The 15,291-nt window shown below is 40.2% G+C and overlaps 1 protein-coding gene across 3 annotated transcripts; it reads left to right on the top strand.

Moving 5' to 3' along the window:
- Window positions 1-96: 96 nt before the first annotated feature.
- KBTBD3 (kelch repeat and BTB domain containing 3) lies at window positions 97-13,675 on the top strand. Of its 3 annotated transcripts, none has more exons than XM_048494345.1 (4): window positions 97-270; window positions 3,102-3,207; window positions 8,394-8,641; window positions 9,068-13,675. In XM_048494345.1, exons 3-4 carry the CDS (start codon window positions 8,418-8,420, stop codon window positions 10,662-10,664), a joined length of 1,821 nt encoding a protein of 606 aa, XP_048350302.1. In that variant the 5' UTR covers window positions 97-270; window positions 3,102-3,207; window positions 8,394-8,417; the 3' UTR covers window positions 10,665-13,675. The 3 variants fall into 3 exon arrangements, with proteins under 3 accessions (XP_048350302.1, XP_048350303.1, XP_048350304.1); XM_048494346.1 differs by having other exon boundaries at window positions 97-354; XM_048494347.1 differs by lacking the exons at window positions 97-270; window positions 3,102-3,207 and having other exon boundaries at window positions 7,900-8,641.
- The last annotated feature ends 1,616 nt before the right edge of the window (window positions 13,676-15,291 follow it).

The raw sequence follows: 15,291 nt of genomic DNA, 5'->3' as shown, positions 1-15,291 counted from the left end.
AACTGCCCTATGTGAAGCCGGAAGTATATAGTATTTCTACCAGAGTGTGTATCTCTTTGGAGAGAGGACGGTCCTGACGCTGGACGGCATTGTCTCAATTGTTGCAATGACTGGGGAGAGGGGTTCTAAACCTGTGATGACACGCTCTCCTGCCAACCAAAAAGCAGAGCTCCTTTGATAGGCAGGGAAGGGAGCCAATGAATTTCAACGAGAGGTTTTCGGGGGGGGGGGATATTGCTGTTGGTCTCGGAGAGATGGTAGAGATTACTGGTGAGTGGCCTTTGATGTGCAATGAGGAGAAAAGGCTGGGTTCACAGCGAGTTGTTTGCTACGCTTGGGTGTGAACTTTGCCGGGTAGGTCTCGGCTTCAGAACTACGATCTTTCTTGGTTGGGGATTGCGTCAGGGAGGACCCAGAGAACGGATCTTGAGGAATGAACATCTTTCTCGGTACTGAGCATGCGCATATTTTGCGCATGCGCTGACCAAAATATGAAGTTCCCGTCGTGGGTGCTCCCTTAGCTGTCATAATTCTTTGATGTTTAAAATTGCGTGCTTGTGAACGAGACAGTGAGATGTTTGAAGGCGCATTAAAACGCAAAACTAGATTTTATTTGGATTCCTACGTCTTCCTTATCCCCCCTTTCCATATTACTGTTAACTCCATGTACTATTAGACCCTCTGAATTCAATGAAGCCTAGTCTTAGAAAATGTTCATGAAGTTGCATTTTTATTTGGCTGATTTTTCTTTTCAAAACTAACTCAATAACCTGGTGTGGAGTACGCTAGAGAAAATAGTCTGTCATTTGGAATTGCATGAATGATCCATATAATTAACGAATTGGGTATTTAATTCTGTGGTGACTAGAATAGAATAGAATAGAATAGAATAGAATAGAATAGAATAGAATAGAATAGAATAGAATAGAATCTTTATTGGCCAAGTGTGATTGGACACACAAGGAATTTGTCTCCGGTGCATATGCTCTCAGTGTACATAAAAGAAAATACATTTGTCAAGAATCATAAGGTACAGCACTTAATGATTGTCATATAGGTCTAGTAAGCAATCAGGAAACAATCAATAGTAATAAAAACATAAAATGTAAAATCATAAAATAAAAATGGAAATGTCAGCACAGGCTATGAGTCCATACCAGCGTCACTGAATTAGGAGGAGATGGGAGCAATAGGAATGATAAGAAAAGTAAGTAGATTGCAGTCGAATTATATAGCAAATATATAATAAATGGTTGTGACATTATCCGAGGGAATTATTTATTTTAACAGGTGATACAGCATTAGGGAAAAAACTGTTCTTATGTCTAGTTGTCTTGGTGTGCAGAATTATAGCTCTGTAAAGCGTACCGTTTAGAGGGCAGGTAAAGAGTTAGGAAACAGTTTTATGTCCAGAATGCGAGGGTCAATGATAAAATATTTTCACAGCCCTTTTTTTTTGACTCACGGGTGCAGGTATACAGAGGTCCCTCAATGTGGAAGGCAGGTGCTTAGCAGCAATTGTTTTTCTGCAGTTCTGATTATTCTCTACCGAAGTCTGTGTCGAATCTTGTTGGGTTGCGCAAGAACCAAACCACACACCAGTTATAGAGGTGCAGATGACAGACTCAATGATTCCTCTGTAGAACTGTATCAGCAGCAGCTCCTTGGAGGCAGGTTTGAAGGCTTCCTGAGTTAGGCGCTTAGAAAAAGAACATTCTTTGTTATTAGCTTTTTTTTTTTAATGACATTTTTTGATATTAGGTTGTCCATTTTAGAGGTCATGAGATATGATGGAGCCTAGAAGATTTAAAGTTTCTCTACTGTTGATACTGTGTTGTCTAGTATTGTGAGAGGAGGTAGGATGGGAGGGTTTCTCTCCTTGCAAATCTACCACCATTTCTACTGAAGTTTTAAGTGTAGTATTCAGTTCTAGATTGTTCCAAATTGGCACCACGAGGCCTAGTTGTTCAACCTCCCGTCTGTATGCGGTTTCATCGATTGTCTCAATGAATCGACCAATCACTGCTCATTGTATCATCTGCAGAATTTCAGTATTTTCGAACAGATGGATCATTTGAGGATGCAGATCATTGGTATACAGAGAGAAGAGAAGTGAGGTAGAGAAGTACACAGCTCAGGGGCCCTGTGCTCATTTACGCAGGTTGTCTGATGCGTAATTTTTCCCACTCTTTCACCTGCTGTTTCCTATCTCGTTAGGAAGCTTGCATCCACCTTACAAATATGCTCAAGGTACTGCTAAGCTAGTTTAGATTTTGGTTAGAAGAATGTCCGGTCTGATAGTATTGAATGCTGAACTAAAGTCAACAAAGAGGACCCTTGCATAGGTCTTTGGCGATTCAAGATGCTGTAGGATATAGTGCAAAGCCATATTAATAGCATCATCTGTTGATCTATTTGCTCGGTATGCAAATTGCAAGGGGTCTTAGATTAGCTGTGTTGGTACAAACTGACAATCTGTTTGGCACCCCCCTCCCACCAAGCCCTTTATATAATCCTTTTTATTGTGTTGTTTATTTTCAATAATAGCAATAATTTGCAAAGCCACCTTCTCCAAACAGTCTTGCAGAATCCCGAGGAGGAATGAGTTAACATCCGGGACAGTCAATATCCATGTTTCCGAACACATGAAAGTTCCAACTTCTCTCTTCTGCCTTTATCCACTGTGTCACTCTTTCCCTGACATTAGGGTTCCTAGCTCTGGGATGAGAAACACCTGGAAATTTTGGGGCGGATCCTGAGGAGGAGGACAATGTTGGAGAGGGGAGGGACTGAAATGGAGTGTGATGCCGTAGAGTCCACCGTCCAAAGTGGCCATTTGCTCCATGTGAACTGATCTCTGTGGCCTGGAGATCAATTGTGATAGCAAATCTCCAGCCACCACCTGGAGGTTGGCAATCCTACCTGACACCCTATCTATCAAATACATTCTCCATTCAGCACTACTTGGCCTCAATCGCCTACACAGAGAAGGGGAGAGAGAGCACTTTGTTTTATTAGAGGAGCTCACCCCCATGAAAGTGTAACAAGTTTCTAATGAAGTGTTCAGTACTGATGTGTGTGATTTCTTTTTGTTGTCCTAGTTATGGTCTATTGGATGGACTGCTGAACCCTGCTGACCAGCTTTCCATACCTTAACACAACTACAGGGAAATAATCCATACTACTATCAGAAGAACGTGCTTCTGAGTAAGTATACTTTGAATTGTTGGCATACACCCAAGTTCTTTCTCTGCCGTGGATAGTCTTTCAAAGTTTCAGGTGGGCTTCAAGGGAAGAGAAGTGGGGAACACCCTGGGGACTACTGAGTTACATGAGACTTGATGCACACTGCTTTCTATCTGTTAGTCTTTCCATGTCTATCTGTTAATACAAGGCCTCTTCTGGTTTTTGCTGCCATAGGCTAATAAAGACCTTTCACTGTTGGTGCAGAATGTTCATTTTTATAGGATCCATCTGACATTTTAGCTGGCACACTTTAAGCCAGCTGACGTTTCTGAACACTTTTCACAGATAGCTTCAATACATAACGCTCCAGTAATCGAGTCTGGGTGTAATTAGAGCATGGATTCCTCTGTTGAGACCATGCCCTTTCCAGGTTGTAGCAACAGCTGAGGACGCACAACTGAAGTTAGGAAAGGTTGTCTGTTGAAGCTCTAATCCTGGATCTAGAACCTTGAAGAAGGTGCAAACCCAGTTCAACCCCTTTTCTGTGGACAGAAACACTACCAGACACTTTCCGTACAACAGCAACTAGAACCATTACAAAAATGTTCCACTCATCCATTGGTTTCGGTTACCAAAATGTGATTAAGAGTATGGATTACCAAAATGTGATTAAGAGTATGAATAGCCCAATCTGATCTTGGAAGCTAAGTAGGGCTGACCTGGTTAGTATTTTGATGCGGAAGACTGGGGTTGTTTTGCGAAGCAGGCAATGGCAAGCCACCTCTGAAAAGCCTCCTGCTTTGAAAGTGCTGCAGTTATCCTACATTGAGTGTTACCTGATGGCACCACATTTTGTTTTCATTAAGTTGCTGGGAAGTGGTGCTTGCTGTGAAGAAAGATGGAAATCAGATGGTCAGCTAAGGTAAAAATTGTCACAGGCAGCACAAGGAAGAATTGGATCCAGAACTTATAGAAGGCACGGTGCCATATATGAAAGCAATGTAGCAGGAGATGAATTTGCTCAAAGTTAAGTTGGGTTTTATTTGTGACATTAAACTATTTAGGAAGGACCTCCAAAGTTTGTAGGAAAGCTGCAGCTACCAGTCCTTCCCCCAGGACTCAGTTTACCGTTCACTGATGAATGTTTGCTTTCATGAGCAAATCTCCCCAATACTTCCTTTCCGTGGCTTCCTTTTCGTCTCTTTGGATTCCCCTAACCAGTGTGAGCTTGTGCAGTTAGGTAACACCTCTTGCAGAGCCGCGATTCCATCTCTGGAATGACAGTGGGGTTTTGATCATTCCTGCTGGTTCCCCTGCTGTTTCTCAAAGTGATTCCGAAGCACTAAAACACTCTTTCAAGTCCACATGTGTGTCCCTTCCGTCTAATAAAAATAACATTAACATGTATTATTGATGAATGCCAACGTTTGTGCATCCGCGCCTGTCAGCATCAACAATAGTGCTACGGCTGGGAAAAGGTGAATTAATTACCCCCTTTACTCATAAAGAAGTTTTCTTTTTTGCTTTTACAAAACAGAGTCCTTGACTGCATTAGTTCTGAGCCGTCACAGCACAGAAGGAATAGCGTAGGTGTGTATTGCCTGGGACTCCTTGCCCCACTGGAAGGTCCACAATATGACTTGCCATGTCAGACGCTGTCACATTCCTGCAGGCCTAGCACAGCAATCTTTGCACTGTACCCTCTATATAATGAGAGCAGGATTTTTGCCCAAGGAGAATGTCAGTGGAGTGGTTCTGTGTTGATGAATAACATGTGATTAGTATATGGCACATCAGAGTACTGCTGGAAAAGTGTTATAGGGAACCATGAGAAGTAAGTTCCATGTTATTCAGTGGGGCTTACTCCCAGGTAAGTGTACTTAAGACTTGGGTGCTGTGTGGTTTCCGGGCTGTATGGCCGTGTTCTAGCAGCATTCTCTCCTGACGTTTCGCCTGCATCTGTGGCTGGCATCTTCAGAGGATCTGATGTTGGGAAAGCAAGTGGAGTATATATATCTGTTGGGAGTGTCCAGGGTGGGTGGAGAAACATAGTCTGCTGAGAGTAACAAAGAGAGAGCAACCAAGGTCCAATAGTTGGGGGGGGCATCTGAATGATAGAAGTTATATGAAGGTAACAATGAAGACTATATAGCATGGGAGTGTCAATGGAGATAGCAAGGTCACTGGTGGGAGCATCTGAATAGAAGTATCCTGGCCTTTGTTTCTTTTGTCTATGGTCATCCTGTGTTTGTGTGGAGCTGGTTAGACACTGTCTTGACTCTAGTATTTTTCAACACTGGCAGCCAAGTTCTGTTCATTTTCATAGTTTCTTCCTTCCTGTTTAAAATTGTCCATGTGCTTATGGATTTCAATGGCTTACTCTGTGTAGTCTGGCATGAAAGTGGCTTTCCAGAGTGGTCCAGAATTTCTGTTTTTTTCAAAATAATATTCTATGTCCAGAGTTGGCTTTTATCATGTATGTTCTGCTTATTGCTGATTTTTCTGGCTGGAAATAGTCTGCGAAGATGCCTTTCGTGTTCTTTGATGCGTGTCACCAATGTGCGCTCGCGTTTGGAGTGGATTCCTATGTAGACTTGTCACACCTTGGCTGCATGGTATGCGATAGACTCCTGCAGTAGCTAAAGGATCCCTCTTATCCTTTGCTGAGCGTAGCACATCCTGTTGAATTTTTCTTAGTGGGTCTGTAGATTGTTTTGTAGAGTTGTAGCTTCTAACTCATCCAGTTTTCCTATCGCGATCAGTGGGTTTCCCTTGATGTATGGTAAAAGAACACTTTCCCCTCCTAGATGGCTCTTTATCTTTGTTCATGTATTAGCTTGTTGCTTGAAGGTCTTGCAGCCCGTTATGAGATCTGTATTTAGAGTAACTTCCATTAGCCTGTAAGAGCCCTGTTTAGGTGTAATTGGAGCAATGTCACATCTTGTAGGAGAGTGAGGGAGTTCACAAGATTGCTGTTTTGCTTTGCCTGATGTACCAAAGTTTTTTATGGTGCTCCTTTTTTTTTTTGCCCTGGATGGTGATTGGAGTTTTTTTGTGCTTAGATATCTACATCTTATTGTTATTGTAGGTTTTCTGTATACTGTATTGTCCCAATTGCTGGTTTTAGTTTTGGATGACTTCGAAAAACATGTCTAAAATGGCAGTTTTCCTTCATTTTCTTTCTCCATAGTAAATTAGGATGTTAGGAATTGGATCTTGTTGATATGGTCCAGGAACTTGTTTAGATTCTTCTCCGTGGTATGCCAAATGGTAGATGTGTCATCCACATAACTTGGAGACCATATGGTGGAGCTTTAGGTGCTGTTTTCAGGGCTTGTTTCTCAAAAGAATGTTTCCATATAAAATTAAGCTATTTACAGGGCTAAGAGGGCTACCCATGGCTACCCCATCTTTCTGTTCATAGTATTCATTATCCCACTGGAAGTAGCTGGTAGTGAGACAATGTTGGAAACAGAGGGCTGTGATGTCAACTTTTTTGGGAATTTCTGGTTAATGGAGATTGACAATGAATAGTGTCTGCTATGGGGACCTTGGTGAATAAAGGGACACACCACATCAAAACTGATCCAGTTTGTCATTGGGGTTGAGTTTGGAGTTTGCTGATTTTTTCAATGAAGTGAGGTTGGAGTCCCTTAATGTAATGTGTAGTAAGTCCAATATGGATTTGCAGTTGTGTGGCCAGAAACTTTGCCTTAAAATCATTATATAAGGAGATCCAAGTGCACTCTAATGGAGGTCCTAGCAAGGTGGTGTTAATGGGAGTCCTTGCAATGTGGATTTTTGGGAGATCCATAGAGTCTAGGAGGGTGAGCTTCAGATTTGCAGAGAGGCGTTTGCTGAATGAGATTGGATCAATTGGGGAGTTTTTTTAATCAAAGTGTTGGATTTTTCCTGGTGATTTTTTGTTGGAGTTGCAGGTCCTGTTTTTAGCTTTTTTGTATGTTGTGGGGTCCAAAGTTGTCTGGTTTTTTCTTTGTATTATTGGTTTGTTTCCATGATAACAGTTGGCATTACCTTTATCTGCTGGTAGAATGATGATTTCTGAATCAGAATTAGAGATCTTTGATGGCTTTTTTCTTTCTTTCCTTGTTTATGTTACTGGAGAGGGAAGTTTTGCCTTTCTCAGAATCCCCTTGCTGTTTTCCCCTCTTACCTTCCCTCCGGCTTCTTCCTCAGGGAGATGATAAATGCGCTTTGATTCCACATTAAGCGATGATGTTTTTTTCCATACTAGGAATTCTGGTGAGTGGTGGTAACAGCAAAATTGCCTCCTTTTGCTAAGATGGATACTTCAGCCTCAGAGAGTTGCCTCTCAGTCAGATTGATGATGGTCCTTGATGTGTCCAGTACAGGTTTCACCTGATGTTTTTGGCATTTGTCGAATTTTAGTTTCTGCCTTTTGGTGTGTTAAGCCATGTCTTTCTCCATTTTGCTGTAGGAGAAGTTGTCAATTTTATCCCAGTCTTGTGCACTCATCTTTTGGCTGGTATTGATATGAGTTGTTTCTTTGTTACTCACAGACTATGTTTCTCCACCCACCCTGGACACTCCCAACAGATATATATATACTCCACTTGCTTTCCCAACATCAGATCCTCTGAAGATGCCAGCCACAGATGCAGGCGAAACGTCAGGAGAGAATGCTGCTAGAACACGGCCATACAGCCCGGAAACCACACAGCACCCAAGTGATTCCGGCCGTGAAAGCCTTCGACAACTTCGACAATACATTGTACTTAAGACTGTTGCCAAATTTATCTAGAGGTTGTTTTATTAACTCCTGTTCTGCATCTCTACTTAACTGTGGAAAATATGGCAACTCTAATCTAGTGAAGCAGGTTTGTTTCCCCACTTCTGCACATGAAGCCTGCTGAGTGCCCTTGGGATAGTAACAGTTCTCTCAGAATTCTCTCAGCTCCATCTGCCTCACAAGGTGTCTGTTATGAGGAGGGGAAAGGAAGGTGAATGTAAGCCACTTCGAGACTTTTTTTGTAGAGGAAAGCAGGGTATAAAAACCAGCTTTCTTCTTCAACCATCTTGGGCTACTTATTGTGCAAAGTATCTCTTAGTCACAGCTATTATCTGCACGTCAGACATGAAATAGATTTTCTTTTCAATTAAAGTGAATTATTTTAAGAACATTATCTCTACAGTCTCAGTAACTGTGTTTATTTCACCTCTCCCAGCAATCAGAATAGAGCAAAGTAGCCATGGCCAACCAGCATAATTCCACTAGTCCTCCAAGTTGCAATGGGATCTCAACACCTGAAAAGAAAATCAACCCCTTGGTAGCTGAAGGCCATGGGCAGCAAATCTTAAAGGTCCTGCAAAGCTTCAGAGATCAAAACAACTTTTTTGACTTTAAAATACTTGTGCAAGACGAAATAATCCCATGTCATCGTTGTGTACTAGCAGCAAGTAGTGACTTTTTCAGGTAAATTTGTTTCTAAAATGGCACTTGTGCATGTGGATATTTTTAGAATGTTACCTGGGGGGAAATGTTGCTGGATCATACACATTTGGGCATAATATTTTGAAATGGTTTTTGCTTTACTTTTGAACTCTAAAAATAGAGGAAAGATACAATAACACAAGCCATATTTTATTTTACTGCACTAATTAAAACTGGTAAAAACTTGTTAGCCAAGAAACATTAACTGTTATTTCCATGTGACGTTTGTACTGAAGTGGATTCGTATTCATTCACTTACCTAGTAATTCACTCTGTTTTGCCCTCTGCTTTACCAAACAACAAATACAGTGTAACTGTTTTTACTGTCATCTTTTCTTCTGTACCGAGGCAACCCAGATATTGGAGATTATTTATTGTATGTTCATCTTCTCTGTTTTTTAACTGCAGGGCCATGTTTGAAGTTAATATGAAAGAAAGAGACCATGGGAGTGTTACCATTAGTAATTTATCACCCACTGCAGTGAAGGCCTTTCTAGATTATGCTTACACTGGAAGGACAGAGATAACAAATGACAATGTAGAAATGTTCTTTCAGCTCTCATCCTTCCTCCAAGTTGCTCTTCTTTCCAAAGCTTGCAGTGACTTTCTAATTAAGAGCATAGATCTCATCAACTGCTTGCAGCTATTGTCCATATCTGAAAGTTATGGTTCCACTGAGTTGTTCAACCATGCACTAGGTTTTGCCCAACGCCATTTCCCTTTACTGCTCCAAACAAATGACTTTTTGGAAATTAATTCTGAGATATTGCAAAAATGTCTAGAAGCTGACGAGCTGAATGTCCCAGATGAGGAATGTGTGTTGAAAGCTGTCCTTCAGTGGACGAGGCATGACTTAGAAACAAGACAGAGGCATCTTCCCCACTTGATGAAAGCAGTAAGATTGCATCAGTTATCTGAGGAGGTCTTACAGAACTTCTTACACTCTGAAGAACAGTTGCTTGAAGACACTAGCTGCCTGGCAGTTGTCAAAGAGGCAGTCAAATGTGTGCAAACATCCAGTGGGTTATTTCTAGACGCTCGGCCGTCAACAACTGAGAAGTACATACTGGTGCACAAAACTGAGGAAAACGGTGTATGTCGACATACGTTTTGCTATAACATTCAAACTGATAAATGGAAAGAACTGATGAACACAGACATAATTGATCTTCCAGGATCCAGTCTATCTAGTTATGGTGAAAAAATATTTATAACTGGGGGATGCAAAGGGAAATGTTGCCGGACAATTAGACTTCATATTGGCGAAGCATTCCATGATGCTACCAACCAAACTTGGTGTTACTGTCTAGCAAGAGACAGCATCTCATCAGTATCTCCTATGAAAAAGCCAAGAACAATGCACACGTTGGTTGTGGCCCTGAACCAGTTGTTTGTGATAGGGGGGAAGACGAGGGCATCTCAGGGTATCAAAAGCCTTTTGGATGTGGAAGCGTACAGCCCTCTCTCTAGAGAATGGAAATCTGTGAGTCCATTACCAAGAGGCATATATTACCCCGAAGCAAGTGCATGCCGGAATATAATTTATGTACTTGGTTCTGAAGTAGAAATTACTGATGCTTTTAATCCATCTCTTGATTGTTTCTTTAAGTATAATGCTGAGACTGATCAGTGGTCTGAACTGGTAGCAGAATTTGGGCAATTCTTTCATGCAACCTTAATCAAAGCAGTTCCACTGAACTGCACATTGTACATTTGTGACCTGTCTACTTACAAAGTTTATAGCTTTTGTCCAGAGACGTGTGTCTGGAAAGGGGAAGGCTCTTTTGAGTGTGCTGGTTTTAATGCAGGAGCAGTTGGGATAGAAGATAAAATTTACATCCTTGGTGGCGATTATGCTCCTGACGAAATCACTGATGAAGTACAAGTCTACCACAGCAGTAGGTCTGAGTGGGAGGAAGTTTCGCCCATGCCAAGGCCCTTAACTGAATTTCACTGTCAGGCGATTTGGTTTAATAAATCTAGGGACCCTGGTTTTTTCCAGTAGTGAAATGATGCAGTTTTATCAATTCTTTTCAAATTCTCCAAACTTGAATAAGATTATTTCTTTTTAATTTGAAAGATACTGTAAATTGGGGCTACAATATCCAAAGCATTAGTTTTCTCCAATCTACATTCAGTTCAGTGGTCAAGTAAAGCTTGCAAATTGCATTCATAATCCATAGAATATATTAAAATATCTTCCCTAGGACAAAACTGTGTGAGTCGCCAATTTCATTAAGGAATCACAGATTGGATCCAAAGGTCCCATTCCACTAGTGGTACAGCCATAAAATCTTCTGCTGGTGGAACATGCCTCTTCTGCTAAAGCATAGCTCTCTGTGCCTGAAAGAAGGGTCTTTGCATCAAGGGATAACTCCGCCTTTAGCAGAGTGGAACTTTATTCCAAAGCCATGGTGAAGGATCAAAGAACTATGACAGTTAAGATGCATCTTCATTGAAGGGCTCTTGAGCTGGATTAGCCATGTGGCACTAAGGAAGAGGGGCATTTTATGATTGGAAGTTCTTGCTTAATTTTTTTTACATGCTTTGATGTGAGTTTGTAATTTGGTAATTAATGTTATAAAAAGCCTTCAGGGTCTTTGACTGAAAGCAGTCGGCTAAAATAAATGGGGTACTCATTTAACCCAAAGAGATTTTGATGTGCTTATCTTAAATGACAGCCCCCATGCCGTATGGAAAACTACTTTTTAAATGGGAGTTTTAAAAGCAGTTAGTGGTATGGCTTGCAGATCAGCTTTTCATGTAGAAAATCCCATGTGCAGTGCCTGACCTTTCCAGCTAGAGGTCCAGGTAGCATGTGATGTGAAAGATGGAACAGCCAATACTGAGTTTGGTAGGCCAGGGGTCTGATCCAGTATCAGGCAGCTTCTTGTGCTAATTCTTTAAGGCTATATTATTAAGTATACTGAAGGGGGGGGGGGGGAGCAATAGATAGAACCAGAACTGAGTAACAATAGATAGAACCAGGCTGTATGTCTTGTAAGAACTCAGGTGTAAAATGCAAACCAGAATTCTATTACAGATCTAAAAAGTCACCATAAGAATTTGATTTGAAGGAATAAGCAAGACATTTTGGAGGACATTGGCTCATTCCGCACATGCAGAATAATGCACTTTCAAACTGCTTTCAGTGCTCTTTGAAGCTGTGCGGAATGGCAAAATCCACTTGCAAACAGTTGTGAAAGTGGTTTGAAAACGCATTATTTGGCGTGTGCGGAAGGGGCCATTGATTCCTAAGGTCACCATCAGTCAGAAGCGACTTGGAAGCACTTAACATATATCCATTTAGTATATATCATACTAAAACAGTTACATTCAGATATTATATTATCAGTAAAGCTAAAATATAGCATGACAATGAGTTTTGATATAATGTATATAATTTCTTCTAACCAACTGTTAATGTCCCGGCTAATATGTAATGATTGATAACTTATAAATATAACATAAATTATTTCTATGGTAATCACAAATTTTTATGTAAAATTAACATTTTATGCCACTGTTTTTGCACAATTTAGGCTATTTCATATGTTTATGTCTATGAACCATTATGTCTACAGGAAGTAGAACAGGATTTTTGAATAACAGATTCAGATAAAGAATGATGCAGTAGTACATGATGACAAAGAAGATACAGCTATACTATCATTTTATACAATTTGAAATGTGCTGAACCATTATACCTTCCTCTAAATATCTGAGGTTGTGCTCTAATGAGATTTGAGTCTCTCTTGGTCAAGGGTCACCAATAAAAAAATCCAGTGTGCACACATAAGGTTACATCTATTTCCATCAATTTTCCCCCTCAGAACTTGGGAGAGCCCCTCCCCAAAGGCACCAGTATTCAGTACTGGTATGTATGGCTCTCTACCAAAATGCAGTTTTTAAACAATAATTTTAAAAGACATTCTGTTAAAAAGAGCTTCTACCTGAAATGTTGAAGACCTACTGTCAAGAGTTATGCATAGCTGTACTTCTTAACATTATGTGATTGGCTCTACTTCTCATAGCAGCCTATGTGAAAATTCCAAAGGTGCCTGAAGACTGAGGGCCCCTGCTGTAAGCCCTTCCCAAAGCTACATTTCTCTTATGGTTCACTGACTGAGTGGATGCTATGACAGGCTTAACACTGATTTACCACTAGAGCACCAACACAGTCTGAGATTAAGAAATCATGGCTATTTCTGCACAGGTCTCTGAAAACATCTGCAAAATGTTTTCAATCCTCTCCGTTTGTCTGCACTCACCCCCTCAAAACACTTTATGGCAGCTATTTTGTGATTCTCCCATTTTATTTTGTCTTTTCTGTGGATTTGTAGCTTTGATGCTTCAAAGCCTCATGCTGTGATTCTCCATATCTTGTGTCCTCATAGCATCGAAGATATCACCCCCACAAAATGACAGAAGTTAATGGGCAATGGAGCAAGCTTAGAAAATAGCACTAAGGATGAGGTCCAGGGACAGTGCAGAAGCTTGTAAAACATTTTAAAGTAATGCGAGCAAGTGAAAACATTTCAAAAACGTTTTCACAAAAAAAATGGCTAAAATCCAGGATGCATACAAAACGTTTTAAGGCTGGAAATAAAATGTTTTGGGCTAAAAACTAAATGGAACTCCTTGGAGGAAAAATTTTATTTCCTGTCCCAAAATGTTTTATTTTGGTTGTACGGAAAGGGCCCATTTCATCCAAATTTTGAAAAACGTCCAGTTGAGTTTTGCTTAGAAGCCAGCAGTTACAGCGAGTAAAAAATTATCAGTATGATTTCCACAGTTACTTGTGCCTGTACAAAAAATGACTGGTGAATTCTAAAGTCTGTTAAGATGATGATCTAGATTTTTCTCATATTTATTTCCATCACCTGTCTCAAAACAAATACAGGCCAAAGCTGGTGATCTGTAAGGACCATTGTTGCATTTAAAAAGCACTGACAGTGGTGATATGAATGCTGGAATGTCGACCATTTCATATAATAAAAGCATGTTGTACTTGAATTCGTGTATCTATCTTATACTGAAGAATCATCCCTTTCCACTTTAATTTAGCTCTGTAATAAAAAAAGATTTACTTCTGAAGATTACACTCAGGCTATAACAACAATTCTAAACAGTTCTGTAGAAGTAAGGTTCTACTGAAATCAGCAGGATTAAACATTATTGGTATTGTAATTTCAGTGGCACATTATAATTCTGTGAAGAACATCATAATTTGTATGCTCCTATTCAATCCTGGAAGTGTTATTTGATAGGCAAAAATCTTGATCAGGCTAGCCAGAGACTTTCAGGGCTGAGTGCAAGTGTATACTTTCTACATCAAGAATGTGTGTGCTCTGTATACATTGTTTGAAGCAGTAAATACCTTAATGGTATTAAGTAGCAAACATGTGCAAACATCCACTGTTCATGCACAGAGGGGCGTAGCAGCTTGTTGAGCTATATCCATTACACAGTTAGAAACATGTCTTAGTATATACTTCCATTATAGCTGAATATGAAGCAGGGCCTTGAACCAGTTTTCTTCACAAAACCAACAAACAACACAGCCCTTCCTCTCTGCACTAGATCTGTCAGCGCTGAAGTTATATGAACCCTGAACCCCACTCCTATCTGTAATTTGGATGCTACATATTGAATCAGCTGAATTTTCAAAGGTATGTAAATAATAATCATATTAATAAATGTATTTATATGCCGCTCTCCCCCTGCCAAAGCAGTGGTTTACAACAAAACAAAAACATCATCAGTTATATAGGACATAAAAACACAAAAGTTAGTAAGTTAAAATGGAAAAACGCACAACACTTAAAATATGGTACCCGCAAATTAATCAATCCCCAGCTGTCGAAATATTAAATTACAGTCCAACTGTTAGGAGGGAATAAACAAAACAAAAAAAGGAGGCTGGAAGGGAAGAGAGATGGAAAGAAGAGGCAGGCAGGAGAGTGCGAGAACCCAGACGAGTAAACAATGCCAGATATAAAACTCTTGCTGCCCTCTGCCATAGACACTTCACAGTTATCTAGCCTGGACATGATCAGAGAGTCCATTTCTTGCTTTTCACGGAAGAACCACAGCTGTTGTATCCACCCAAGGTGATAAAAAGCACAATATGCCACAGAACAGTCTGAGCTTCCAACTGTAAAGTACATATTTGCAGCTCACCAAAAGCTGTTTTTCAGTAAAATACTGGGCCATTACTGTATTAATCATTTGTTTTATTTCATTGGTTTTGTTGTTTTATTTCATCCGTTCTATAGTTTTGCAGCAAACAAATGTATATTTACATGGACCAGCAAGGTTCCACTTATGTTGAATCTCTCCTAATTAGGTGAGAAATACTGGTACAAAGTTCTATTTTACCTGTCACAAGACAATTTAAAAAACCATAGAAACAACTAAAGGCCCTTCGCTTTCACCCGGAGAAATAATGTGTTTTCAAACCACTTTCCCGCAGCTGTTTGCAGTGGATTTGCAAATTCCACACAGCTTCAAAAGAGCACTTCAAGCAGTTTACGAGAGGTGCATTAATCTGCATCTATATGGAATGAACTAAGATAAGAACTTCACCATACTATCTATACTGACCGAGGTTTCAACTAAACTTGAAATGG

Source organism: Sphaerodactylus townsendi, linkage group LG04, assembly GCF_021028975.2.
Source record: "Sphaerodactylus townsendi isolate TG3544 linkage group LG04, MPM_Stown_v2.3, whole genome shotgun sequence".
NCBI classification, from domain to species: domain Eukaryota; kingdom Metazoa; phylum Chordata; class Lepidosauria; order Squamata; family Sphaerodactylidae; genus Sphaerodactylus; species Sphaerodactylus townsendi.
The sequence above is the reverse complement of the archived record's forward strand: the minus strand, read 5'-3'. Positions and strand labels throughout refer to the sequence as shown.